The sequence below is a fragment of the Vulpes lagopus genome, chromosome 7 (assembly GCF_018345385.1).
Source record: "Vulpes lagopus strain Blue_001 chromosome 7, ASM1834538v1, whole genome shotgun sequence".
NCBI classification, from domain to species: Eukaryota; Metazoa; Chordata; class Mammalia; order Carnivora; family Canidae; genus Vulpes; species Vulpes lagopus.
In genome coordinates, this window is record NC_054830.1 from 8,688,846 (window position 1) to 8,716,761 (window position 27,916).

At 42.9% G+C, this 27,916-nt stretch overlaps 1 protein-coding gene across 1 annotated transcript; it reads left to right on the forward strand.

Annotated features, from left to right (window-relative positions):
- The first annotated feature begins 607 nt into the window (after positions 1 to 607).
- Positions 608 to 27,709, forward strand: LOC121495333 (zinc finger protein 709-like). The gene is given in 5 exon segments (XM_041762642.1): positions 608 to 1,043; positions 24,746 to 24,872; positions 25,286 to 25,346; positions 26,357 to 27,473; positions 27,475 to 27,709. Coding segments are annotated over 5 exon segments (1,404 nt in total). The 5' UTR covers positions 608 to 1,040; the 3' UTR covers positions 27,571 to 27,709.
- The last annotated feature ends 207 nt before the right edge of the window (positions 27,710 to 27,916 follow it).

Genomic DNA, 27,916 nt, shown 5'->3' on the forward strand with positions numbered 1-27,916 from the left:
TCTTTCCATGTAGACAGTTGGCTTGTTACCAATTTTTTCTGCCAAAGCTGAAAATGAAAACACATAGCCATATTACAGAAGAAATGAACATATGAATTTTGCTCTTTTTCAACCTTAATTACTTCTTAAAAATTTTCCATCATCAAATGTACTGAGGAAAGAATGTACAAAATATTTTGCGGTAGGATTTGCTAATATAATCGTCCTTGGAGTCCTCAAGATTCCTAACCTGGGCAGTAGTGAGAGTCTCCTCACGTCCCCGTCTGGCTCACCTCCATCCTGCCCCCCAGATGACCACCGTCCTGACGCTGTTTACCCTTGATACCTTTACCGTGGATTATTTTTCACTAAGCAGTGTTCTTTCAGTTTTCTTCTTTGACCTCTGAACAGGTAAGTATCAACGGAATCACATTGACCGGTTTTCGGTTTTCGGTTTTCGGGTGTTTTTTTGCCTCAATGTTTCTCACATGCGAGCACCCGAGGCTTCGGGCCTGGTCCAGGACTGTGGGGCTCACACCTCCCACGAAGCTAAGCGCCCCAGGGCTGCGAGACTCTTTCCATACAAAGAGTGGGGTTGGGAGGTCGCGGTGGGCAGACGACTCCCTGCGGGACGATGGTCAAAGATCAAAATGGAACCATCATCATTATGACGCACTGTGAGGTCACTTTTGTCCGTGTTTGTGACGAAGGGTCACGGTTGCGCGAGTGGCCTGGCGGCCTTCGGGTCCAAAGCAGCGTCGTCCTGGGCGAGAACAGGTTGCAGCCCACCGGCCAAGCAAGGTCGCCTCAAAGACGTGACCTCCGGCCCGCTGTCAGTCAGGCGGGCGGGGGCGGGGCCTCGCGAACCGTCCAATCCGGGGAGCCGCCGGAACGTACGTGCGGGCGACGCGCTGTGGACGGCGGGGACTGTGTGCCGTCGCTGCTGGCCGCGGGAGCCGCGCATCACCTCTCGCCGCCCCGAGAGGCTCCGGGAGGCGCCGTGACCCCCGCCGGCCGCGGCAATCGGATGGTGGCCGACCCGCTACCCCAGAGAGCGAGCGATGGTGAGTGTGCGGGGCCAGGAGTCGGGCCGGGGGCCGGTGGGACCGGCTGGAACCGGCTGTGGCGGGACCCGGCCTCCCCGCGGTGCACTCTGGAGTCTGGGGACCCGAGGCCGGGGGTGGCGCGGCACGCAGCGCGGGGTCCGGCCGGCCGCCGGGACCCCCGGTGTCCTGCCCCGTCTCTGCGCGGCCGCGCCTCCCTGGGGTCGGGCGATGACCTCGGGAAGGGTCGTCAGGGGACAGTCGTGCCTCGGTCCGCCGGGTTCGTGCGCGGGCGGTGCTGTGGTCTGTGGGTCCCCCATCCCTCTCTCCCCGGGGGGACCCGGTTTCCCCTCACTTTCCCAAACGTTTGGAGAGAGGGGTTCAAAGCTACGGCCCTGTGCCCCCAGCCCAGCTCTTCATAGGACTGGCAGCAAATGCCTAAATTTCCAGATCTTTCCCTGCATTCCGAAACGCCATCTTTCCTCTCCAGTTCATAGCATCATTATTAACCGTTTGTTCTCCGTGATGCATTTCAAATTACGCACTGTTTTACCGTTTATCCACAGAGCCATGACTGGCTCTTTTTAAATTTTATCTTTTGGCCTATGGATATTTTACATAAGAGGAGAGCCAACAATAACCACCTGGAATCTGTCATATGATATCCCTTTGCGTCTCTTCTCAAAATCTTTCCTGGGCACCAACATCCTATGGGAAGTCCTTTGGGTGGCGGTTCCTCTTTGGACACTTCCCTCAGTGTTGTCTCCTGTCAGTATTGCCCCTACCTGAATTTGTGATTTTATTCAACTTCTTTAAGCCTGCATTTTTCAGTTAAAATGTATTTAACCAATAAATCTCCAAAGTACAAAATTTTACAAAGAGGCAAGAAAGGGGTGAGTTTTAGGGGGAAAAAAATTCCATTATTATATTGATTAAAATTTTTGTTGCCTTTTTTCTTCCTATGATCGGGTATAGTAACATAGAGGTTTGTCCTTTTAGGTGATTTCAAATGCAATTATCAGGACTTAGACTTTGTAATACCAAGAAGTGTGTTCAATTATGATTGTTTCCAAACAATTTCTTGCCATGGAAGTAATAATTAACTGGCATGCTTAATATTTTTTGAGAGGAGTAGATATTTCCATGTTTTTTTGTTGAAGTATAAGAATTCCCTACAATTTTTTTTTCCCTCCCTTACACATAAACACTGGATTTGAGTGATTTTGTTCAAACAGTGAATGGGCTTATCACTTTTAAAACATTAGTGATGGTGGGGTTCCTGGGTGGCTCAGTGGTTGAACGTCTGCCTTTGGTTCAGGTCAGGATCCCAGGGTCCTGGATGGGGTCCTGGGATGGAGTCCTGCATTGCCCTCCCCCCGCAGGGAGCCTGCTTCTCCCTCTGCCTGTGTCTCTGCCTCTCTCTGTCTCTCATGAATAAATAAATAAAATATTTTAAAAAAATAAAACATTAGTGGTGGTTCAGAGCAGCTTGGTAGGAAGCAGAAGCCTGAGGTCAGTTTTCTAAGGTAAGGACCCCTGTGAGCCTATGAAGGGAAGTACTTGAAGGCCTCCTCGTTCTTGCTAAAGACCCCCCCCCCAGGTGTCCTACCTGCTCAGACACCACAGACGGAGCTGAGAGAAGCTACAGTGCCAAGGAAAGCTGGGGATAGGATTAGGAGGGGATAGGATTAGGGAACAGGCCATGGGGGATAGGATTAGGGAACAGGCCATTGTTGCTCTTTCTGATATTGTAATTGTGGTTTTCTTGGGTCTGTTTTTAGACACAGGCTTGAGCTCTGGGTCTACAGTGTAGGTGCACTTAGAGTAGTTTTATACATTGAGAAAGTCTGTGAAGGTCTGGAGTTATATCTTCTGGACAAAGAGTGTGTGAATTTTGGAGTTCTTTTGAGTCAGATCTTTAAATTGCATCTGGCCAATAGTTTCTGGACTTGTGAGACTTGAACCTGGAGAGAAGAATGTTTCTATTAGACTTTGAGAGGTATGTGTGTAGTACCCAGACTTCATTCCTGTGGCTGCTCAAGTGACCCCCCCTAAACCTCTACCCTGACTCCAGGGGTTGCATCCCAACAGGTCTAGACCACAAGCCGGGAATGTGAGTCTTCCTTCTGAACTGTGGGGAGCAGATTGCTTATCTCACTTGATTGAAATATTTGTATTTCTTTCCGTGTATATGTTTGTATATTGCATGTTGCAGCTCTTAACTTTATGTAGTTTCCCTTAGCCATTCGTGATACTGTTCTTTACAGGAGCATGAAATTTTTAGTCCTTGGACTTTAAAAGTATAGGTTGATTTAAAGATACAATGGGGGATCCCTGGGTGGCGCAGAGGTTTGGCGCCTGCCTTTGGCCCAGGGCGCGATCCTGGAGACCCAGGATCGAATCCCACGTCGGGCTCCCGGTGCATGGAGCCTGCTTCTCCCTCTGCCTGTGTCTCTGCCTCTCTCTCTCTCTCTGTGTGTGACTATCATAAATAAATAAAAATTTAAAAAAAAAAGAAATTAAATTTAAAGATACAATGGAAGTAAGATAAGGAATCTTGTGACCAAACAGAATATTTGTTCCCTTTAGGCAAAAGAGTCTCAAGATGTGAGATGGATGTATTTGAGGTTCTCAGGTAAATGTTACATTTTAGGTCAGTTTTTTATGTGTATGCCCCTAGAGAGAGCTTTGGAAGTTTGAATACTGTAATACTGTTAAAGCATAAGGCAAATGAATTCTGCTTTAATTGATATGAGGAAAACTACTTAAAACTTTCATAAATCTTTGATAATTCGAATACATTTAATGGACGAGGGCCAACTCCATAGTGTATTATAATATGCTACTTAATCTTAAAATAACCTGTCAGTAAGAGTTGTAAGGAGAAACCAGGATGCCTCCTGTTACACTAGTTAGAAATTTGAAGTTTTTTATTTTTTATGGCTTAAACTTTTATAACTGTTCATGTTTAGTTTTTAAAAGATTTATTTATTTATTTTTATTTATTTATTTATTTTATTTTATTTTATTTTTTATTTATTTATTTTAGAGAGAATGCACTCACGAACAGGGGGAAGGGCGGAGAGAGGAGGAAAGAATATCAAAAAAACTCCCTCCTGAGTGTGGTGGAGCCCAACCCCAAGCTCAGTCTCACAACCCTGAGATCATGATCTGCGCCAAAATCAAAAGCTGGATGCTCAATCAGCTGAGCCACCCAGGCGCCCCATAAGTGTTCATTTTTTTTTTTTAATTTTTTTCTTTTATTTATGATAGTCACACAGAGAGAGAGAGAGGCAGAGACACAGGCAGAGGGAGAAGCAGGCTCCATGCACCGGAAGCCTGACGTGGGATTCGATCCCGGATCTCCAGGATCGCGCCCTGGGCCAAAGGCAGGCGCCAAACCACTGCGCCACCCAGGGATCCCCCCATAAGTGTTCATGTTTAAAAAGATGAAATCTAGGGCACCTGAGTGGCTCAGTTGGTTAAGCACCTGCCTTCAGCTCCGGTCATGATCTCAGGATCCGGGGATCAAGACCACATTGGGCTTAACTGCTCAGTAGTGGGAGGTCTGCTTCTCCCTCTCCCTGTACCCCTCCCACTGCTTATGCTTTCTGTCTCTCAAATAAATAAAGGATAAAATCTTAGAAGGGGTTCTACATAGAAATTTGAGGGGCGCCTGGGTGGCTCAGTGGATGAGTGTTTGCCTTTGGCTCAGGGCATGATCCCAGCGCCCTGGGATCAAATCCCACATCAGGATCCCTGCAGGGAGCCTGCTTCTCCCTCTGCCTGTGTCTCTGCCTCTGTGTCTCTTATGAATGAATGAATGAATGAATGAATGAATGAATGAATGAATGAATACTCTTTTAAAAAACTGATTAGATTTTAAAAAGCAAAGTAAGATCATTCAAAATAAAGACTATTAAAAAGTATGGCTTATACATATATTACTGTTTACCTTTAATAATAATCATGCAAGGATTAGCAAAAGTATCTAAATTACAGTCTAAAGAGACTCAGTACCAGAATATCCTGGTCCACTCCAGAGCTCTTGCTCCAGCCACCCCCCAAAAAATACGTGTTGGTCGTTTCTTGAGCATCCTGTTAATGTTTCTTTATATGAAAACAACCACTTGCAAATGCATTTTTTTTTTTTAAGTTTATTTATGATAGTCACAGAGAGAGAGGCAGAGACATAGGCAGAGGGAGAAGCAGGCTCCATGCACCGGGAGCCTGACGTGGGATTTGATCCCAGGTCTCCAGGATCGCGCCCTGGGCCAAAGGCAGGCGCTAAACCGCTGCGCCACCCAGGGATCCCATGCATGTTTTTCTTAACCACGATTTTTTACTTGTATGAGCAATCAGATTTCATATTTTGATTGCTCAGTTTAAACCTATTCCCTCCCTCTTTCTCTTATGCCTCCCACTTGATCAAGCTGAGAAAGTCTGAGCAGTATCTATCTCCTCCAAAGATGCAAGAGATTCAGATCACACAGGCCCCTGCCCCTGGGCAAGAATTCTTGCCCCACCCTATCCCCCAGCCACAATGAACCCCATATCAGGCTCTTTTCATTGATTTCTGAAACCATTTCAGAGCTGCCAGCCCTTCCCTCTCCCCCCAGAGACCTTTATTATGTGATTTTGAAACCTTTTCCTACCATCTTGATATGTGTATGTATATCCCCGTGCCACACTGATCTCAGTCTCTGCATGGAACCACATCCCTTCAGGTGACCATAATTATTGGCCCCCGTGAGCCTTGTCCAGACATGACTGCTATGCTGTGGATCTGCTTCTCTTGCTCTGACTTGTTCACCTGCTCTGATGCCTGATGGCAGCATGTTCTGGAGGGGCTCCATGCTAGAAGCTCCTGCTGTGACCGGTGCTGCCCCCTCATGTCGCACTGGTGACCCTTCTAAACCTCAGTTCTGTGTTCAGCCTACCAGAGTTGGCAGTTTACAGAATCCCTAGGTATTTGAGAGAAGTCGTGTAAGACTGAGGCCCTCCTTAAAGTGGCCCTGGTAGATGTATTTGCTGGTTTATATCTGTGTAATGGTGAAGCTGTGACAGAGGCTGGGTTGGCCCCATATCCCTGAGGGTGGGGTGGCCCAGGAGACTATATCCTGTGCAAAAGGAGGGCCCATCAGGTGGTCACTCTTGAAAGAGCAATCATTTAGTTAGAGAAAGAGAAAACAGAGTAAGAGGCACCCAGTAGATGGTAGGCTGAGTCCAGACCCCTGGCCCCAGAGGGCTCCGGGACTCTTAGGTCCCTCTGATGCTACTGCTACCCCTGCCTCTACTGCAGCAAAGATCCTAAGCCTCAAGTTTAGGGAACAACACTCAAGGTCCCCCTGTGGCACAGCAAAGGGATTAGTTCAAAGTTGAATTAAGTCCAGGGTCCTTAAACCCTATAAAGCATCCAGTTGTCATGGGGGAGGCTCCTAACCCTGATGGCACTGCTTTGAGGCTCTCTGCAGGAAAAAATACATATAAATACCAGGGTAGAGAGAATACTCCCTCTCCTGAAGTATATTCAGTGATTGGAAAACAAAACAAAACAAAACAAAACAAAAAAAACAGGAGAGTAAGCAAAAGAAAAAAATGTTGAAACTGATACAGAGGGGGATCCTTGGGTGGCTCAGCGGTTTTAGCGCCTGCCTTTGGCCCAGGCCGCGATCCTGGAGTCCCGGGATCGAGTCCCGCGTCGGGCTCCCTGCATGGAGCCTGCTTCTCCCTCTGCCTGTGTCTCTGCCTCTCTCTCTCTCTCTCTCTCTCTCTCTCTCTCTCACTCATAAATAGATAAATAAATCTTTAAAAAAAAAAAAAGAAAGAAAGAAACTGATACAGAGAGGCCCACTCTCAGGACCCAGAGGGGGGTCCCACAGGACCAGCCAAGAGGGTCCTTGGCTACATGCAGGATAGAAATCAAATCCAAGCCAGCAGGAAGTGAGAGCAGAATTTTTTGAAGATACAGAGGGAGAGCAGATTCAGATGGAGCATTTGGGAGACTCAGAAAGGAAAAGAATGAGTCTCATCTTTGTTTGGGGTCTGGAGTTTTTATTGAGAATGGTGGTTTGGTGTACAGCATGTCCTCTCAGGCATCTGGGAACTGGTCCAACAAGGCTGAGTGCTCTTATGTCTTCCATAAGTCACTTATGCCCTAGAGCCAGGTGACTTGGTGACAAAGTATCTGGAATCAGTGGTCTTGAGAAGGTATATGATGACCCCTCCAGGTCACTCCTTCGATGTTATCTATTGTGCTGGAAAACTTCAGTGAAATCATTAACTACTTGATCTTTACAGGGAGGACATATATTAAGACATATGTAAGGGGACACCTCAGTGGCTCAGTTGGTTAAGCCTCTGACTTTTTTTTTAAGATTTTATTTATTTGAAAGAGAGAGAGAGAGAAACCATGAGCAGGGGTAGGGGTAGAGGGAGAGAGAGAAGCAGACTCACCACTGAGCAGGGAGGGAACCTGACAATGTGGGGCTCAATTCCAGGACCCCAGGACCATGACCTGAGCCAAAGACAGACCCTTAACCGACTGAGCCACACAGGCACCCCAAACCTCTGACTCTTGATCTCAGCTCAGGTCTTGATCTCAGGGTCATGAGTTCAAGCATGGTGTTGGAGCCTACTTTAAAAAAAAAGGGGGGGGGGATCCCTGGGTGGCGCAGCGGTTTGGCGCCTTTGGCCCAGGGCGCGATCCTGCAGACCCGGGATCGAGTCCCACGTCGGGCTCCCGGTGCATGGAGCCTGCTTCTCCCTCTGCCTGTGTCTCTGTCTCTGTCTCTCTCTCTCTCTATCATGAATAAATAATAAAAAAAAATAAAATTAAATTAAAAAAAGACATGTGTAAGGCAGGGCTGCAAGTACTAGCAAGAATAGAAGCAGGAAAAGGAGCAAAGAAAAAAAAAGCCTTTTTTTCACAGAGTCCCTTCAGTTTTCCTGTCTCAAAACCAAGGTCTACAATTTGACCAATAGAAAATTCAACATTTACTAAGAGTATTTACACAACAACAAAAAAAGATAAGTACACTCCTTCCTGCATTGGGCCCCTGCAGCATGTGTTCTGAATTAATCTTGCCATCTGCTATAACATATTCATTTAGGAACCTTTATACAAATAATCAATATTAAGGTTCAACTTGCAGTTAAAGCTGGGGATCCCACTCTACTTAAGCAGGATACACCTGATAATCTTAAGGGAGTTGCTGAATATAATACAGAGGACAAATAAGCATGTCTCATTTTATCCATGAGAACTGTGGTCTTACCTAAAAATCTCCCATGGTCTTAACACCCATTGTCTTTATCCCATACTGAACAGAGAAAGGCTGAAACCCGGTTGGTATCATGAATTAAATTTTAGTTTGTTTTTGGCACTTCTAAATTATACTGACAAAATGGGACCCCACTGATCTTACCACACACACACACCCTAGTTAAATTACTTAATCTGGCCCAATGTTAAACAGAGTCTTGAAGGATTGAAAACCACATATTAAATGAAGAAGTGATAATTCCCTCTGGCTCTCCCTTTGACAGCCTTATTTGGCCTATTCTTTAAATCTGGAAAGAATGGATGACAGCTCAGAGTGGGTTACTGCAACCTTGGGGCTATGTTTGAGCCAAATAAGCCCCTATTCCCAGTCCCTACCATTACGGAAATTACCAGCTCCATCCATTCAGCAGCAGGTAAACATCTTACCGTCACAGACTGGATCAAGTGTGTTTTGTTCAGTGCCTGTTTCAACAGCCTGTGAGGTGCAGTCGGCCTTCACCTCTGAAGTGACATGATGCACCTTTACCTGGTTCTGCAGGGAGCCTCCACACCACAACCAGGGCACACCATCTCTGCAGGTAGGATCTGAACTGTATCCACCTTGCTCCAGAAGCATAGGTGTAACATTACACTAATGACATCCTCTGCTGAGGATTTTGGGGATATAAAAACTTTAATAAAAAGAGCTCCTAAAAGAGGGACAGGCCATTGCCATATATATGATATGAGGCCCTGGCACTTTGTTTACATTCTTAAAGATTGGGGTACCTGGGTAGCTCAGTCAGTTAAGCATCTGCCTTTGGCTCAGTTCATGATCTCAGAGTCCTGGGATCAAGCCCCACGTTGGGCTCCCTGCTCAGCAGGAAGTCTGCTGGTCCCTCTTCCTCTGCTCCTCCCCCTGCTTGTACTTTCTCTGTCTCTCTTTCTCAATTAAATCAATAAAATATTTTTTTTTAATAAAATATTTTTTTTAATTCTGAAAAATTATTTGGTAATCTGGAGCCCGTTCCCGCCTTGACATGGTGAAGAAGTAACTGTTGTCCCTCTCAGCAGCCCCGACACTGTCTAAATTCTTTTGGTGCTGTGGAGACAACATATTCCTTGCTTAAAATTTTACTCGAGCCCATTGATGCTGTTACTTGTAAAATGGCCCACCCTGAATAGGTGCCCCTACAACGAAATGGGAAGGCTCTGGACTCTGGTCAAATTGTCACACAACAGGCATATCTAAGAATGCCCTCTGACCCTGTTTGACAATAGAGGCTTCAGTGCCCTCCTCTCGTGCTGTCTGGAGTTGCCTGTGGTGGCTTAAGTTGTCTGTAGGCTTCTGAGACAAGAAATGGCCCGAGGCCCCAACTGTAGCCATGAGTCAGTCACGTTAGCCTTGGCCAGCAATGGTTGTAGCTGTGTTTTAGACTCTGGTTGTCTAAGAGATGCTCCTTTGTGGTAAAAGAATCTGGAGGAGAGACTCTCTTGCCTCACAGATGTCCACAACATACAAGTCAAGCTAACACCTGCCTCCGTATATGCTCAGGTCTCAATGTAAGTCCTTCCCTGGACACTCCTTATCCACATCAGAGTTCCAGACATTACTGAGGGTCACTTCACTTCTCAGAACAATCAGTGGCAGGCTCTGGAGAAGGCAGTCAGTGGAAATCCCTGCCCTCCCATGTCTCAGGGTTTAGGCCTCATAGAGTGCTATAATAGTTTATTGAAAGAAATTCAGATCAGTTGAATGAACAGTGGCTTCTTTCAGTCATCAGTCATCAGGGATGAATATTAATGCATCTGTCTCCCCCGCTACACCATACATTTCTTTACAGCAGCTTTAGGTTTACAGAAAACTTAATCAGAAAGTACAGAAAGGGGGATGCGTGGGTGGCTCAGTGGTTGAGCGTCTGCCTTTGGCTCAGGTCATGATTCCGGGGTCCTGGGATTGAGTCCCACATCGGGCTCCCCATGGGAAGCCTGCTTCTCCCTCTGCCTATGTCTCTGCCTCTCTGTGTTTCTCATGAATAAGTAAATAAAAATCTTTAAAAAAGAAAAAAAAGTACAGAAAGGGGACACCTGGGTGGCTCAGTTGGTTAGGTGTCTGCCTTCAGCTCAGGTCATGATCCCAGGGTCCTAGGATCGAGCCTGTCATCCAAGCCCGTCATCCAGAGTCAGCTTCCCCCCTCTCCTTGCCCCCTCCCCCCACTTGTGTGCGTGATGTGTGCACACATGCAAGTGCTTGTGCTCTCGCTTACAATTGAATAAATAAAATATTTTTAAAAAGCTACACAGTTCCCACATAAACCCCCTGCCTTCATATATTTTGCCCTATTTTTTTGTATTTTGCATCACTGAGGTACAGTTACATTTGATGAGCCAACATTGATGTAGTAAAGGCTTTGGTTTACAATAGCAAAACTCTGTGTTACACAATCTCTGGGCTTTGGCAACATAAAATGACATGTGTCTGTCACTTCTGTATCATGTAGTATGCTTCCAGTGCCCTCAATGTTCCCTGTCATCCATCTGTTTATTCATTCCTCCTTCCCACCCCCAAATCCCTGGCCACTGTAGCTTTACTGTCTCATAGTTTTGTGCTTTCCAGAACTATGCTTGGAACCATATAGTGTGTAGCATTCTCATATTCTCTACTTTCACTTAGCAATATGATTTTGAGGTTATTCCATGTCTTTTTGGCTTGATACCTAATTTCCTGTTATCACTGAATAATATTTCATCATATTGATGTTCTAGTGATTAATTTTCCATTTACCTCTTAGAGGATATCTTGGTTACCTGTAAGTATTGGCAATCATGAATAAAGCTCTTTCTTTTTTTAAGATTTATTTATTCATGAGAGACACACACACAGAGAGAGAGAGGCAGAGACACAGGCAGAGGGAGAAGCAGGCTCCGTGTAGGGAGCCCGACGTGGGACTCGATCCCAAGACTCCAGGATCACGCCCTGGGCCGAAGGCAGCACTAAACCGCTGAGCCACCCGGGCTGCCCATGTATAAAGCTCATACAAACATTTGTGTGCAGCTTTCTTTATGAATATAACTTTTCAACTCATTTTGAGTAATAGGAAGGATGGTGATTGCTGGATAGTATGGTAAAAAAATAAGTTTAGTTGGGGCTTCTGGATGGCCAGTCAGTTAAGCATCTGCTTTCGGCTCAGGTCATGATCTCTGCGTCCTGGGATTGAGCCCCGTGTCAGGCTCCTAGCAGGGAGTCTGCTTCTTCCTCTCCCTCTGTATGTGCACAGCACCCTCTCTCTCTCAAAATCTTAAAAAAAATTTTTTTATTAAGTAGGTTTAGTTTTTTAAGAAACTACCCATGTTCCAAGGCAGGCATACATTTTCCATTCCCATCAAGAAAGAACGAGGGCCCCTCTTGCAAAGCTTAATTACCATCTATATATCTTCTTTGTTGAAGTGAATGTGTTCAGATCTTTTGCCCATTTTTAATTGTGTTGCTTGTCTTGTGGAGCTTAAGAGTTCTCTGGACATTTTGGATATTTGCCCTTTATCAGAGAAGTGTTTTGTAAAGATTTTCTCCTAGTCTGTGGCTTCTGTTTTTCATCTCTTAACTTTCATAAAGTGGCTTTTCATTTAAAGAAGCCAAACTTACTATTTTTTTTCATTCATTGGTCCCAATTTTAGTGTTTTACCTAAAAAATAATTAGGTAAAAAATCCCAGATCACCTAGATTTTCTTCTGTTATCATCTGGGAATTTTTTAGCCTTGCATTTTTTTTATAAGATCTGTGAGTCTGTTCTAAGTTAATTTTTGTGAAAGAAAAAAAAAGACATAAAAATTTTTTTGTGAAAGATGTTTTATATCTAGATTTGTTTTCATGTAGTCTCCTTTTCCTGGCACTTTTTGTTCAAAAGACTGTTTTCTCTGTTGAATTGCTTTTGTCAGTAGTCAAAGATCAGTAGGCTATATTTATTTGGATCTATAGGAAAGCATTAACTTTTGCTTTTGTCTATTAACTGTTTATCATCTTTCAATCTTATTTTTTTTTTTATCCTTCAATCTTATTCTACTCTCTTACTAATTCAAAGGACTTCCCTTGTTATTGTGGATTCTTTGACATTTGTTCCTTAGGGAGTCATTTCATATGTGACAATGACATTTTTATTTTTTTATTTCCATTTGGTGTATCTTTTATTTCTTTTTCTTGTCTCCTTATGCTATCAGCTTTGACTGCTAGAGGTAGTGTGTTTCCAAAGGTTGAGGTCTCAGTCCTATAAGAATGTACTCACACACACACTTGAGATGTCAGCCACAGCCCAGGTTGTTTGTTACCTGTGCTTCTGACCTACAAATGAGAGTTTCTATCAACCCTCTTCTACTCAGGGTGGCAGTCACAAGTCTAGATTGTCACCTATATTTCTGACTGGTGATAAATCAAAGGTTCCCGCAACCTCCTCCTTGGCTCATTTTGATTAATACTAATTTGGTAGAGTGGCTTACAGAACTCAGTGAAACATTGTACTTATTAAATTACAACTTATTATAAAAAGCCAGATGGGAGAGAGATGGGTAAGGTGAGGTATAGGGAAAGGGTTCCAGGTGCACCACTATCCCAGCACTTCCACATGTCCTCCAACCTGGAAGCTCTCTAACCCCACCCTTTTAGGTTTCTATGGAGACTTCATTACTTAGGCATGATTGGTTAAATCATTGCCCTTTGGCCATTGATTCAACCTTCAGCCCTCGGCCCCTCTCCCTTCCCTGGAGGTCAGGGGGTGGAACTGAGAGTTACAACTTTCTTTTTTCAAAGATTTTATTTATTTGTTCATGAGAGACACAGAGAGAGGCAGAGGGAGAAGCAGGCTCCTTGAGGGGAGCCCGATGCAGGACTCGATCCTGGCACTTCAGGACCATGCCCTGAGCCAAAGGCAGATGCTCAACAGCTGAGTCACCAGGGCCCCAAGTTATAACTTTCTAATCACATGGTTGGCTCCATTGGCAACCAGGTCCCTTCCTTAAGTATTTTCCAAAAGTCACTGCAATAACATAGTGCCAGACATGTTATCACTTTACAACACTTAGAAAACCAAGGTTTGGGGTAGGTTGTGAGTCAGGAACTATGGAAAAAGACCAAGTATGTCTTCCTTAGAAATCATACTATTACAGTCATCATGAATTTTCCATGTGAACTTAACAAAAATATGTATTCTCTGTGATAAAGTATCCCACAGTTTTCAATGAAATCCAGTGAATGCATTGTTAAATTAAACTGTGGCTTTCTGATTTTCTTTCTGCTGGATCTATTTATTAATAGAGAGATGTTGAAGTATTCATTTTTTTAAAAAAGGTTTTATTTATTCATGAGAGGCACACAGAGAGAGGCAGAGACACAGGCAGAGGGAGAAGCAGGCTCCATGCAGGGAGCCCGGCATGGGACTCGATCCTGGGACTCCAGGATTATGCCCTGGGCCGAAGGCAGACACTTAACTGCTGAGCCACCCAGGCGTCCCATGTTGAAGTATTCAGCTCTAATACTGTATTCATCTGTTTCTCCTTGCTGTTCTATCCAATTTCCCTCATGTATTTTGCCACATTATTATTATGCACATAAGTAGCATGGAATGTCTCCTGGAGACTTTTTTTTAACAGAGAGAGAGAGAGCCTGATTTGGGGGAGGTAGAGGGGGGAGAGAGAATCCCAAGCATACTCAGCACAGAGCCCAACTCGGGACTTGGTCTCATAACCCTGAGATCATGACCTGAGCCAAAATCAAGAGTTGGACACTTAACTGACTAAGCCACCCAGGTGTCCCAAGGTTGACATTTTATTATTATACGATGCCCTTAAGATAAGTATTCCAGCTATCTTTTATATTAACATGATATATCTTTTTCCATACTTTAGCCTTAATTTGTTTTTATTATTATTTTTTTTTAATTTTTATTTATTTATGATAGTCACAGAGAGAGAGAGAGAGGCAGAGAAACAGGCAGAGGGAGAAACAGGCTCCATGCACCAGGAGCCAGACGTGGGATTCGATCCCGGGTCTCCAGGATCGCACCCTGGGCCAAAGGCAGGCGCTAAACCGCTGTGCCACCCAGGGATCCCTGTTTTTATTATTAATATGGTTTTGTTACAATAGAAAATTGGGTATTTTTTTTATCCACTGAGACATTATCTTTTTTTAAAAAAGATTTTATTTATTTATTCATGAGAGAGAGAGAGAGAGGCAGAGACATAGGCAGAGGGAGCAGCAGACTCCTTGCAGGAGCCCAATGTGGGACTTGATACCAGAACTCCAGGATCACGCCCCAAGCCAAAGGCAGATGGTCAACCACTGAGCCACCCAGGCATCCCAGACATTATCTTTTAATTGTGTTAGACCATTGGTGACTTTTCTTTAAGATTTATTTTATTTTTAAAAAATTTATCCATTCGGGAATCCCTGGATGGCTCAGCAGTTTGGTTCCTGCCTTCGGTCCAGGGCATGATCCTGCAGTCCCAGGATAGAGTCCCACGTCGGGCTCCCTGCATGGAGCCTGCTTCTCCCTCTGCCTGTGTCCCTGCCTCTCTCTCTGTGTCTCTCATGAATAAATAAATAAAATCTTTAAAAAAAAATTATCCATTCACTTGAGAGAGAGAGAGAGAGAGAGAGGAGGGGCAAAAGGAGAGAGAATCTTGAGCAGACTCCATGCTGAGTGCAGGGCCTGACGTGGGACTCAGTCCCAGGGCCCCAACTCAAGATCATGACCCAAGCCAAAGGCAGACCCTCAATCATCTGAGTCACCCAGGTGCCCCTATTTTTTTTTAAGATTTATTTATTTGGGGGAGGGTAGAAGGAAAGAATCTTCAAGCAGACTCCCTGCTGAGCACAGAGCTCTCTAGCTCACCACCCATGAGGTCATGGACCTGAGCCAAAATCAAGAGCTTAACCAACTGAGCCATCCAGGTGCCCCTAAGACTTTATTTAAGTAATCCCTACACCTAGTGCAGGGCCAGAGCTCATAGCCCTAAGATCAAGAATCCCATGCTCTACTGACTGAGCCAACCAGGTGCCATTGACTTCTAAAACGATTATTGATATAGTTTGATTACTATATACCTTAATATTTTGTGTTTTCTGTTCTCTTCTTTTTCTTTTGTATTCCACCTTTTGTCCACTTTCTCTTGCTGTCATTGAGCATTTTACCTGATTCCATTTTTCTCCCCTTCATTCTTAGAATAACAGTTATACATTTTTTCTTTTTTACGAATTGCCCTTGAATATACAGTTATATTCACAATTAACTTTTCTTTTGAATGACCATAACACTTCACTAGTTGTATAAATTCCTCATAACTTGGCAGGCCCGGTGGCTCAGCGGTTTGGTGCCGCCTGCAGCTCAGGGCATGATCCTGGAGACCCTGAATCGAGTCCCACGTCCGGCTCCCTGCATGGAGCCTGCTTCTCCCTCTGCCTGTGCCTCTCTCTCTCTCCTCTCTGTGTATTATCATGAATAAATAAATAAAATCTTTTTAAAAAATTCCTCATAACTGAGTATTTCCAATTCCTCCCTCCCTGCCCCTTGTAACATTTCTCTCCTTCATTTCATTTATCTGTAAGCTATAAAATTTAAAAATACAGTGTTGCTAGTATTATTCTCTTTTATTATTTTATTTATTTATTTTTTCCTAGCCCTATTTTAAATGAAGTGTTATCTGTCAGATTAAGAAATTTTTTTCAAGGGTACCTAGATGGCTTAGATGGTTGGGTGTCTACCTTTGGCTTGGGTCATAATCTCCCAGGTCTTTGGATCAAGCCCCACATTGGGCTTCTAGAACAGCTGGGAATGTGCTTCTCTCTCTCCCTTTGCCTTTCCCCCTGTTTGTGCTCTGACTGGTCTCTCTGTCTCAAATGAATACATTTATTTTTTTAAAAAAGATTTTATATACTTATTCATGAGAATACACAGAGAGGAGAGAGAGAGGCAGAGACACAGGCAGAGGTAGAAGCAGGCTCCATGCAGGGAGCCTGACGTGGGACTCGGTCCCGGGTCTCCAGGATCACGCCCTGGGCTGAAGGCGGCGCTAAACCGCTGAGCCACCCAGGCAGCCCCTCAAATGAATACATTTTTTAAAAAAATCTTTTAGAAAAGAATTTTTTTTTTCAAATTAAGGATGTTTAAAATTTATTCCTTCTGAAATGCTCATCCTTCATTTTCCTTCTTTTTGAAGAAGTTTCTTTCACATTTTTTGCAAACCAGGGGTACTGGTGACAAATTCCCTCAATTTTTGTTCATCTCAGAAAGTCTTTATTTCTCCCTTACTTGCTAATCAAATGGTTGGCTCCATTGGCAACCAGACAGTTTTGCTTCACACAATTCTGAGCACATCCTGGGTTTTTTTTTTTTTTTCCTGCCACCACTTTAAATATTTCATTCCACTTTCTTGCTTGAATGGGGTTTGTGGGGTGGGGTGGGTATGAATTAATTCTTATCTCAGTTTCTCTATAACTGAGGTGTGTTTTTCCCTCTGGTTTCTTTCAAGATTAAGTTTTTTGGGCAGCCTGGGTGGCTCAGCGGTTTAGTGCCACCTTAAGCCCCAGGGCCGTGATCCTGGAGACCCGGGATCGAGTCCCATGTTGGGCTCCCTGCATGGAGCCTGTTTCTCCCTCAGCCTGTGTCTCTGCCTCTCTCTCTCTCTCTCATAAATAAATAAAATCCTTTAAAAAAAAGATTAAGGTTTTTACTATGCTGTGGGATTTATTGTTTTGTTTTATTTGAAGGCAAACAATGTACTGAGAAGGAACTGAGGTAAATACACCTTTAAAAAAATAGGCCTTTAGTGTGATGTTTTATCTGGCCAGGTGTTAGTCTGTGTTTGTGATTTGTTGTACCTGTAAGTGTCAGAGACTAAAACTTCCTCTAGTGTCCTTTCTTTTTGTCTCTCCTGTAATCTTTGGGGTTCTCTAGAGGCTTCGCAAATATGGTCTGAAATGTGCAGTTCTTTGAGCGTATTCCAATGCCTAGTAGACAGGAGCTCAGTTGTTGTAGAGGTAAGTATGGGTGGATGAGAAGTAGTCTGTAGTCATAGGATTTAGTCTCAGTCTTTCAGTGTGCATGGGTCCCCCAGCTATCAGCATAAATACAGGGAAGATATTTGGTCTTTGTGCATGCTTCCTACCAAAGATCTCTAAAGCTCTTGGAATTTCCTGAGTGGTACGGGTTATAGAGTGTGTTTTCTTCTAATGAGGCATTTCTTGGTGGCCTCCTTCATAGCTTCAGGATGGGAATTGGACAGCAGAAACACTAGGCTTTAATGGGAGGCTTAGAACTTACAGCCCCAGTTCCCAGCCTCTGGAGAGGGAAGAGTGGCTAGAGCTTGAGTTAATCACCAGAGGCCTTAAGTTAATCACTCGTGCCTACATAATGAAACTTCTATCAAAACCCTTAAAGATGGGACTTAGAGAACTTCTAGGTTGGTGAACATGTGAAGGTGCTGGAAGGGGACAGCTTGTGGGGAGAGAACATAGAAGCTCCAAATGATCCTGCCCCCTAACTCTTGTGCCTATTCTTTCCCCTATGCATCTCTTCCATTTAGCTGTTCCTAACTTGTATCTCTTACCATAAACCAGTAATTGTATAACAATAACAATAATTTTAAGTCAAATGCTTTCTTCAGTTCTCAGAATTGTTGTAACAAATTTATCAAACCTTAGGGGGTTTCTGAGGAATCTATGGATTTGTAGGCAGCTGGATGGAAATGTCAGTAGAGAAGGCACCCCATTTATGGCTAGTATCTGAAATGGGGCAGTTTTGTTGTAGTGAGTGCTTAATCTGTGAATCTCACATTAAATCTGGATAGTGTTAGTATTACTGAGTTCAACTACTGGACACATAATTGGTAATACAGAGTTAGGAGCATTGCTGTTTTTTTTGTTTGTTTGTTTGTTTTTTTAGGAGCATTGCTGTTAAAGGAAATGCCACATACTTTCTATCAGGAAGGAAAAATCCTATCAGTCCTATCACTGTTGCCTGTGCTTCTCTATCCTTCACCCTCTCAGGCCAATAGGCTCCAGGAAAATCCCAGTTGTGCTCTCAAAAAATCGATTTTAAGAGGACAAGCCTTGTTAAGAACAGAATATTCTGGACATATTTTTTTAAGATCGTATTTATTTATTTGACAGAGAGATTGCGCACAAGCAGGGGAGTGGCAGGCAGAGGGGGAAGCAGCGTCCTTGCTGAGCAAAGAGCCTGATCTCAGGCTTGATCCCAAGACCCTGAGATCATCATTACCTGAGCCAAAGGCTGACAACCAACTGAGCCATCCAGTGGCTGGACATATGTGCTCCTGTACATATTTTTAAATGGCTACTTTTGGGGTCTCTGACTTTGGAGAGAGTAGTTCCCCTATGACCTCAATTCTCTGATGGATCTAAAAAGAGTTGTTGATTTTAGTGTGTATGTGCTTTTTTTTTTTTTTTTTTCCCCATATGAGGATAGGAAAGTCAGCATCTAAATTCCCTACATGTCTGACCAGAAACCAGGAGTCTCTGACCCTGTTTTTTGATGTTTGCCTGCTGGTAGCTTTAAACCTTTATCCCTCCTTCTTCCCCTTGCACTTCACCTCTGTACAAGGGGACAAGACAGCCTGGCTCTTCACTGCTTTGGCACTGGCAAGATACTCAGTTCACTGAAGGCCCCGCCCCTGTACCTGAATTCTCACCCTAGCCCACTCCCAAATGTCAATAAAAAACCCAACCAGGCTCCTTTCCTTGCTCTCTCAAGGCATTTCTCACCTGCTTGAGAGGCCTGCCCTGCCCTCCCTGTACATTTCCATTATGGGAGAAAGCTTTTCATATCCTCTTGGTATGTGTGTGTGTGTGTGTGTTAGTCGGGACATCTGAATCAAATCTTGGGTGGGAATCCACCTTTCTCTGCAAGTGACTATTAGAGTTACAGAAAAGGTAACCTGGTGTATATATTGCAATACGTTTTTCTTAATTTATTGATAAATCTTCACATCTTTGCATACCAATACATGTCACCCTTTGTTTTTAAAAGGTATGTAGCCAATTCTTTTCCAAATAGACATTTGTTTGCTGCCCAAGTCTGTGAACTAGAACTCAGATTTCTACATTACAAGGCAAAAAAGCATAACAAAGTTACGTACTTCTCCAAACTTAATTCTTTAAATTTTTATCATCAAATATATTTATAAAGTAATAAGCATAATGCATTTATTAGAAGATTTTGTGGTAGTAACTATGTAATAAGCACCTTTGTAATCAAGATTTATAAGTGGGCTTTGGGCGGTTGTTATTCTCCTGATGTTACTCTCCATCCTGCACTATATATGACCTCTGTCTTGATTCTTTATTCTTCATAACCTTTACTGGCCTTTTTCCACTGAATGGTATTCTTTTAGTTTTACCTTTAAATACGTATTAATGAAATTACAATCAAAATGTGTTTTGGTTGGTTCTTTGCAACAGTATGTTTCACAAATGCATGTATCTTGAGGCTGCAGGCCATCCAAGTTACTCATCTTATTGCAGTGGTTATAGTGTTTGAGCTTTTTCAAGTTAAATTTTTACTCTCATTAAAAAAGTAGCTCCTTAAAAAAAAAAAAAAAAAAAAAAGTAGCTCCTTGGGCAGCCCCGGTGGCGCAGTGGTTTAGCGCCGCCTTCAGCCCAGGGCGTGTCCTGGAGACCCGGGATCGAGTCCCACGTCAGGCTCTCTGTATGATGCCTGCTTCTCCCTCTGCCTGTGTCTCTGCCTCCCTCTTTCTCTCTGTCTCTGTGAATAAATAAATAAAATCTTAAAAAAAAATAAAATCAGAATTTAAAAAAAAATGTAGCTCCTTTCATTCTTGTATCAGTCTCCCAAGTGCATATACACAATAAATTCCCTGAACATTGGAGAAAAATTGTAGATCATGATCAAGTTCAAATTGACAAGAAATGGCAGTGGAGCATCTCAGTTGACATTTCCTCTATTCGTGCATGATTTATGTATTTTTTGACTGGTCATAAACACATGACATTATTAAATTGAGTAATTTTTGTCCTAATCAGTATGAATTATAATATTTGCTTGGCCTTTTTTTCCCTATTACTTAGCAGATGGACTTTTTAAAAGATTTATTTATTTATTTTAGAGAGAGCACAGCAGGAGGGACAGAGGGTGAGGGAGAGAGAATCCCAAGCAGACTCTGCACCCAATGCTGGGCTCAGTCCCACAACCTTGAAATCATGAACTGAGCCGAAACCAAGAGTTGGACACGTAGCCAACTGTGCCACTCAGGTGCCCCCACAGGGACATTTTTTCATATGTGGTCTTTCATCTTTTAAATATGTTTTGATTATTTTCTAATTTTTAAACTGTAAAGTCTTACTCTACTCACTTATAGTATTGCATGTATTACAGATAGTTTCTAATATCTTATTTTTAAATTTCTTTAATTTGTATATGAACTGTTCAATCTCTTGTTCCAGATCTTTTTCCCTTATGTGAGAAAATTCTCCGTATTTTTGAATCAATGAAGCATTTATCTATGACTTCTACAAGTGTTCTAGTTGTATCTTTCACATTTAAAAGTACAATGAATTGGCTATTTTCCACGATATAGAAGTGAATGCAATGCATTTTCCCACTTAGATAACGGTTTGTCTTTGCCCCATGTATTAAAAGGATTTGTGAGGTCTGCCACTGTTCTACAGTGCCTGATGGGTCCTTGATCAGCTTTCCGTATTTAATGCTGGCCCATGTAAGACACTTTTCCTTTCCCTTGGTGTATTTTCTCTCTGTTAATACTATGCTATCTGGAATAGTATAGTTTGAAAATTTTTGGTGTATATTAGGCAAGCCATTCCTTTGTTCTTTGGAAGACCTTGACCTTTTTTAAGATTTTTATTTGTTTGTTTATAGAGAGAAAGGTAGAGACACAGGCAGAGGGAGAAGAAGGCTCCATACAGGGAGCCCGATGCGGGACTCGATTCCGGGTCTCCAGGATCATGCTCCAGGCTGAAGGTGGCACTAAACTGCTGAGCCACCCGGGCTGTCCAACCTTGACCATTTTTGACATTTTTTCCTTGTGTTAGGTTTGGAGGAATAGTATTTGTTGACCCCTAAAAAGTCTCTTTTGGGATTGACGGGATCTTATAAAGATATATTTTGGGAGAGGAAACACTTTGGGAAGTAGAGTTATTTCTAAGAATACGTGCCATATTTTCATGTTTTTCATTCTCCTTTGATATTCAATAAAAATTTAAATCTTTTTCTATTAGAATTATTAAATATCATTCATTAGTCTTGTTTTGTATTTAGTTAGATTTATTCTAGAGGGGAAGAGCATTTGGAAGAGCATTCACCTCTTGATCTTGGGTGTGAATTTGAGCCCCACATTGAGTGTAGAGATTACTTAAAAATAAACTTTATGGGGGGATCCCTGGGTGGCGCAGCGGTTTGGCGCCTGCCTTTGGCCCAGGGCGCGATCCTGGAGACCCGGGATCGAATCCCACGTCGGGCTCCCGGTGCATGGAGCCTGCTTCTTCCTCTGCCTGTGTCTCTGCCTCTCTCTCTCTCTCTGTGTGACTGTCATAAATAAATAAAAATAAATAAATAAATAAAATAAACTTTATGGGGATCCCTGAGTGGCTCAGTGGTTTAGCGCCTGCCTTTGGCCTAGGGACATAATCCTGGAGTCCCGAGATCGAGTCCCACATCAGGCTCCCTGCATGGAGCTTGTTCTCCCTCTGCCTGTGTCTGCCCCCCCCCCATGAATAAAGTAAAAAAATAAATAACAAATAAATAAAAATACATAAATACATAACTTAAAAAATAAATAGGGATCCCTGGGTGGCGCAGTGGTTTGGCACCTGCCTTTGGCCCAGGGCGCGATCCTGGAGACCCGGGATCGAATCCCACGTCGGGCTCCCGATGCATGGAGCCTGCTTCTCCCTCTGCCTGTGTCTCTGCCTCTCTCTCTCTCTGTGACTATCATAAATAAATAAAAATTTAAAAAAAAAATTAAAAAAAAATAAATACATACATAAACTTTAAGGATATGTAAATAAACTTCTTCTAGAGGAAACCAGATGCAAGCTTCAAGATGTTATCTCCTATTGTAATCCATTGTAAGGGATCAATTGCCCAAGCAACAAGCTGTGACAACACATACAAAATATTGTCTTCCAGGAAAGCTCATTATAGACCCAGTGCATAGGTCACATAGGCACACTCACATAGGCTGTGGCTATGCATAACAGAAGTTCATACTCTCAGAATGAAAACAAGAGTTTGGAATACATCATATTCTTTGCATAAACAGTTTTAGCACACTGAGTCACTCTCATCAAGTTGGTGTGGTCCCTCCTAAATCTTGGCTCCCAGATAGCAATGAAGGACAAATACTGTGAGCAGGTATTCATGAGGATCAGCGGTCTCAAACCTGCTGGTAATAGTCATTCTCTTCTGCACACTAGGTAGTGGGATATTATAATGAACAAGAACTGCAGGCCAACTATACAAAGAGTATTTAGAGCCAACCCAGGTAGCTCATTTTACTCCTTGGATCTACCAAGAAGTATGGACTACTCATTCTGTTTTCTTAACCAAATGGATGATTTCTGCCATCCATATTATTTTGTGGAAGCCTTTTCTCTTATCACCTGCATGTAGACGTCAGTGGGTTAATGATCTTTTTCAGAGATCAACATTTAGGAGAATGAATTAGCTGAGGGATACCTATGCCCAGACATTAGGCAGTCATGCTACTGTGCCCTACATGAAGGCACAGAAGTGAGAAGCATCCAGTTTTATCTTCTTTTAGAGAAAATCTTTTTTGAAGATTTTATATATTCATGAGAGACACAGAGAGAGAGAGAGGCAGAGACACAGGCAGAGGGAGAAGCAGGCGCCCTCTTGGGAGCCTGATGCAGGACTCGATCTCAGGGTCCTGGGATCACGAACTGAGCCAAAGGCAGATGCTCAACCACTGAGCCCCCCAGGTGCCCCTCTTTGTGTGTTTTATAACAAGGTGCATTCCTCATGAAATGATTGTGACTTTCAAATGAACTTCCTTGCACATTGCAGCTTTTATTCAGTTCCTCAAGCTCAGCAAGGCCTGAGGTATACTGTTATGGTTCTGCCAGGAAAAGCTCTTCTAGCATCTTATCCTCTCAGTATATGTGCATATATATGCTAAAAATTGGCAAGAAGCAGCTCTGAGGCCTGAATGTAGGGATTTGGTGGAGTTCTGAGTTATGATGCCTTCTTTTTTTATGCCTGAGCCATAATGTCTGAATAACTTTCTAGCCCCATGAAATGGGACAAATAGAAAGGAGTAACTGAATCTCCGACAAATATTTGTATAGACAAGTTGAAATTTATATTGTCTACCAGAATGAAACATCTACCAGACGTTTTCATTCAGCCAGCTACATCTGATGACTGCTAATGTCCTGGAATACTTCAAGACAGTATAGCTAGCTGGCCCTAGTTATAAATTGGATTCCCACTGGCCTTCTGACCTTACATGTTTGGCATTGGAAATAGAAGGAAAAGGGCAGCCCGGGTGGCTCAGTGGTTTAGCGCTGCCTTCAGCCCAGGGCGTGATCCTGGAGACGCGGGATCAAGTCCCACGTCGGGCTCCCTGCATGGAGCTTCCTTCTCCCTCTGCCTGTGTCTCTGCCTCTCTCTCTCTCTTCTCTGTGTATTCTCATGAATAAATAAATAAAGTATTTTTCTTAAAAAGGGAAAAAAAGGAAATAGAAGGAAAAGCTCCCAATGCTTCACTGTGTTTTTATTCATTAAAACTTTACTCATGTGGGGCACCTGGGTGGCTTGGTCAGTTAAGTGTCTGCCTTCAGCTCAGGTCATGATCCCAGAGTCCTAGGATCAAGCCCCACATCAGGGGCTCAGCAGAGAACCTGCTTCTCCCTCTGCCTGCCACTCCCCATTTGTTCACGTGCACTTTCTCTCTCTCTGACAAATAAGTAAAATCTTTTTTAAAAAAAACTTCATTCCTGTGGATGTGACCCTGTGCTTCATAGAGTACTATGTGATATGGTGGGTAATAAGGAAGGAGATGAGTTTTTTTTCCTCTCACAAGGAATTGATGGTCTTAAAATGGAAATGTTTCTTTCATTTGTATATCATTTATCTCATTCTCCAACGTGCTAGGGATTCTACCATTAGAGAGCAGGGAGACTTGAAGTGAACAGAGTAAAAAGGTAGAAATAGTTTTTGTTGTGTTCATGAAGCTACTAAATTTATGAGGAAATGATTGTGTATAAAAAGTGAGAATTCTTATGACTAAGCCATAGAATATTTTGAGATCACAGAATCATGTTAACTTCTTATGAATTGACTGTATTAAGGATCTTCTCTTTATCTTTGGAATTTGCAAGTTTCACTAAAATGCATTGACTGTAGATTCCTAGTGCTGTCTCATCCAACCTCCTCTACATGTATGTGGGATGTTTTAGGACTCAGTGGCCTTTGAGGATGTGGCTGTAAACTTTACCTTGGAGGAATGGGCTCTGCTGGAGCCTTCACAGAAGAAACTCTACAGAGATGTAATGCGGGAAACCTTGAGGAACCTGGCCTCAATAGGTAAGGATGACAACTTACTTTCGCCTTGTCAATTAGAGGACAAGTTTTTCTCTACCCATCAGTGTTCTTTGATATGGAATGGGAAAAGGGGGGGCAGCCCTGGTGGCACAGCAGTTTAGCGCCGCCTGCGGCCCAGGGTGTGGTCCTGGAGACCCGGGATCGTGTCCCACGTCGGGCTTCCTACATGGAGCCTGCTTCTCCCTCTGCCTGTGTCTCTGCCTCTCTCTTGCTCTCTCTGAATGAATGAATGAATGAATAAATAAATAAATAAATAAATAAATAAATAAATAAATCTTGTTTTAAAAAAAAAGGAATGGGGAAAGGGAATACTTTAGTAAATCAGGTATGGTCAGAGCTCACCATAGACTTGTAATAATTCTATAATTTATTGTTTTTCTGGGTTTTCATTATAGGGAAAACATGGAAAGACCATAACAGTGAAGATCAGTACAAAAACCAGGGAAGAAAACTAAGGTGAGTTGCATTCACAGTGGAAGGCAGTGTCCAAGGGAATCTTTGTATGTTATGAAAATTTAAAAACAAGCAGACACAAGATGGCCCAGCTTCAAATGTATTTTTTTTTCTAGAAAATGTTCACCAAAAGTGTATTCTTAAATGTGACATATCTTCAACGTTTGCAAAATAGTTCATTTGGAAATATTATTCAGAAACTCCCTATGTTGGTCACCTGGGTGGCTCAGTAGTTAAGCATCTGCCTTTGGCTCAGGGCATGATCCTGGAGTCCCGGGATAGAGTCCCACATCAGGCTCCCTGAATGGAGTCTGCTTTTCTCCCTCTGCCTGTGTCTCTGCCTCTCTCTCTCTGTCTCTCATGATTAAATAAATAAAATCTTAAAAAAAAAAAAAGAGGGCAGCCTGGGTGGCTCAGCGGTTTAGCACCTCCTTCAGCCCAGGGCATGATTCTGGAGACCCAGCATCAAGTCCCATGTTGGGCTCCCTGCATAGAGCCTGCTTCTCCCTCTCCCTGTGTCTCTGCCTCTCTCTCTCTCTCTGTCTCTCATGAATAAATAAATAAAATCTTTAAAAATAAATAAAAATTTAAAAGAAACTCCATATGTGACTACCACTATTTTCTCTTTTTTTTTCACTATTTTCATATAATAGTTATGGTTAAACCCTTTTGCAGAATATTCATTTTCAAACAATTCAGACAGGTCAAAAAAACCTACCCCTGTATATAAATGGTAGCAATGTAATTCTAGGGGCGCCTGGGTGACTCCAGTCGGTTAATCATCCAGCTCTTGGTTTCAGCTCAGATCATGATCTCCCTCCCGGTCATGGCATGGGGCTCCATCTTAGTACAGAGTCTGCCTCAGATTCTTTCTCCCTCCCCCCATCCCTCTGCACTCACCCTCTCTCTTTCTTCAAAATAAATAAATAAAATAAAAACAATGTAAGTTTAGTATTTAGTAATAGATAAGAAACAAATCAATAATTCTGTTGTGTTTTTGTTTTTTCTTACAGAAGTCATATGGTAGAGAGGCTCAATCAAAGTAAAGAAGGTAGTCATTGTGGAGGAAACTTCAGCCCTATTCCAAATCTTAATCTGAACAAGAAAACTTATACTGAAGTAAAACCATGGGAATGCAATGTGTGTGGAAAAGTCTTCATGCGCCATTCTTCCCTTAATAGGCATAAGAGATCTCACACTTCACCTAAACCATACAAGTATCAGGAATATGGAAAAAAGCCTTATAAATGTAAAGAATGTGGAAAAGCTTTCAGTTATCTCCAACCTTTTCAAAAACATGAAAGAAATCACAGTGTAGAGAAATCTTACAAATGTAAGGAATGTGGGAAATCTTTTAGATATCGCCAGTCTGTTCGAAAACATGAAAGGACTCACACTGGAGAGAAACCCTATCAGTGTAAACAATGTGGAAAAGCCTTTAGATATCATCAAACCTTTCAGACACATGAAAGAACTCATACTGGAGAGAAACCGTATCAGTGTAAGCAATGTGGAAAAGCCCTCAGTTGTCCCAGTTCCTTTCGAAGTCATGAAAGAACTCACACAGGGGAGAAGCCCTATGAATGTAAAAAGTGTGGTAAAGCCTTCAGTTGTCCCAGTTCTCTTCGAAAACATGAAAGAACTCACACTGGAGAGAAACCCTATGACTGTAAGGAATGTGGGAAAGCCTTCATTTCTCTTGGAAGCTTTCAAAGACACATGATAACGCATACTGGAGTTGGACCTTATAAATGTAAGGAATGCGGGAAAGCATTCAGTTGTCCCAGTTCATATCGGATACATGAACGATCCCACACTGGAGAAAAACCCTATGAATGTAAGCAATGTGGTAGAGCCTTTAGTTGTTCTAGCTCCTTCCGAACACATGAAAGAACTCACACTGGTGAGAAACCCTACCAATGTAAAGAATGTGGAAAAGCCTTCCATTGGCTCACCACTTTCCAAGTGCATGTGAGAACTCACACTGGAGAAAAACCCTATATATGTAAGCAGTGTGGGAAAGCCCTCAGTTGTCCCACTTCCTTTCGAAGACATGAAAGGACTCACACTGCAGAGAAACCCTATGAGTGCAAACAATGTGGAAAAACCTTTAGTTCTCCTCTAGGTCTTCAAATACATGGAAGAACTCACACTGGAGAAAAACCCTATAAATGTGAGGAATGTGGGAAAGCATTTGTTTCTCTCACAAGTTTTCGGAGACACATGATGACACATACTGGAGATGGACCTTATAAATGTAAGGAATGTGGGAAAGCCTTCAATTGTCCCAGTTCATTTCGAATACATGAGAGAACTCACACAGGAGAGAAACCCTATGAATGTAAAATATGTGGTAAAGCCTTCAGTTGTTCAAGTTATGTTCAAGTACACGAAAGAACTCATACTGGAGAGAAGCCCTATGAATGTAAGGAATGCGGGAAAGCTTTTATTTATCGTACAACCTTTCGAGGACACATGAGAGTGCACACTGGAGAGAAACCATATAAATGTAAAGAATGTGGGAAGGCCTTTAGTCGCCCCAGTTCATTTAGAAGCCATGAAAGAATTCACAC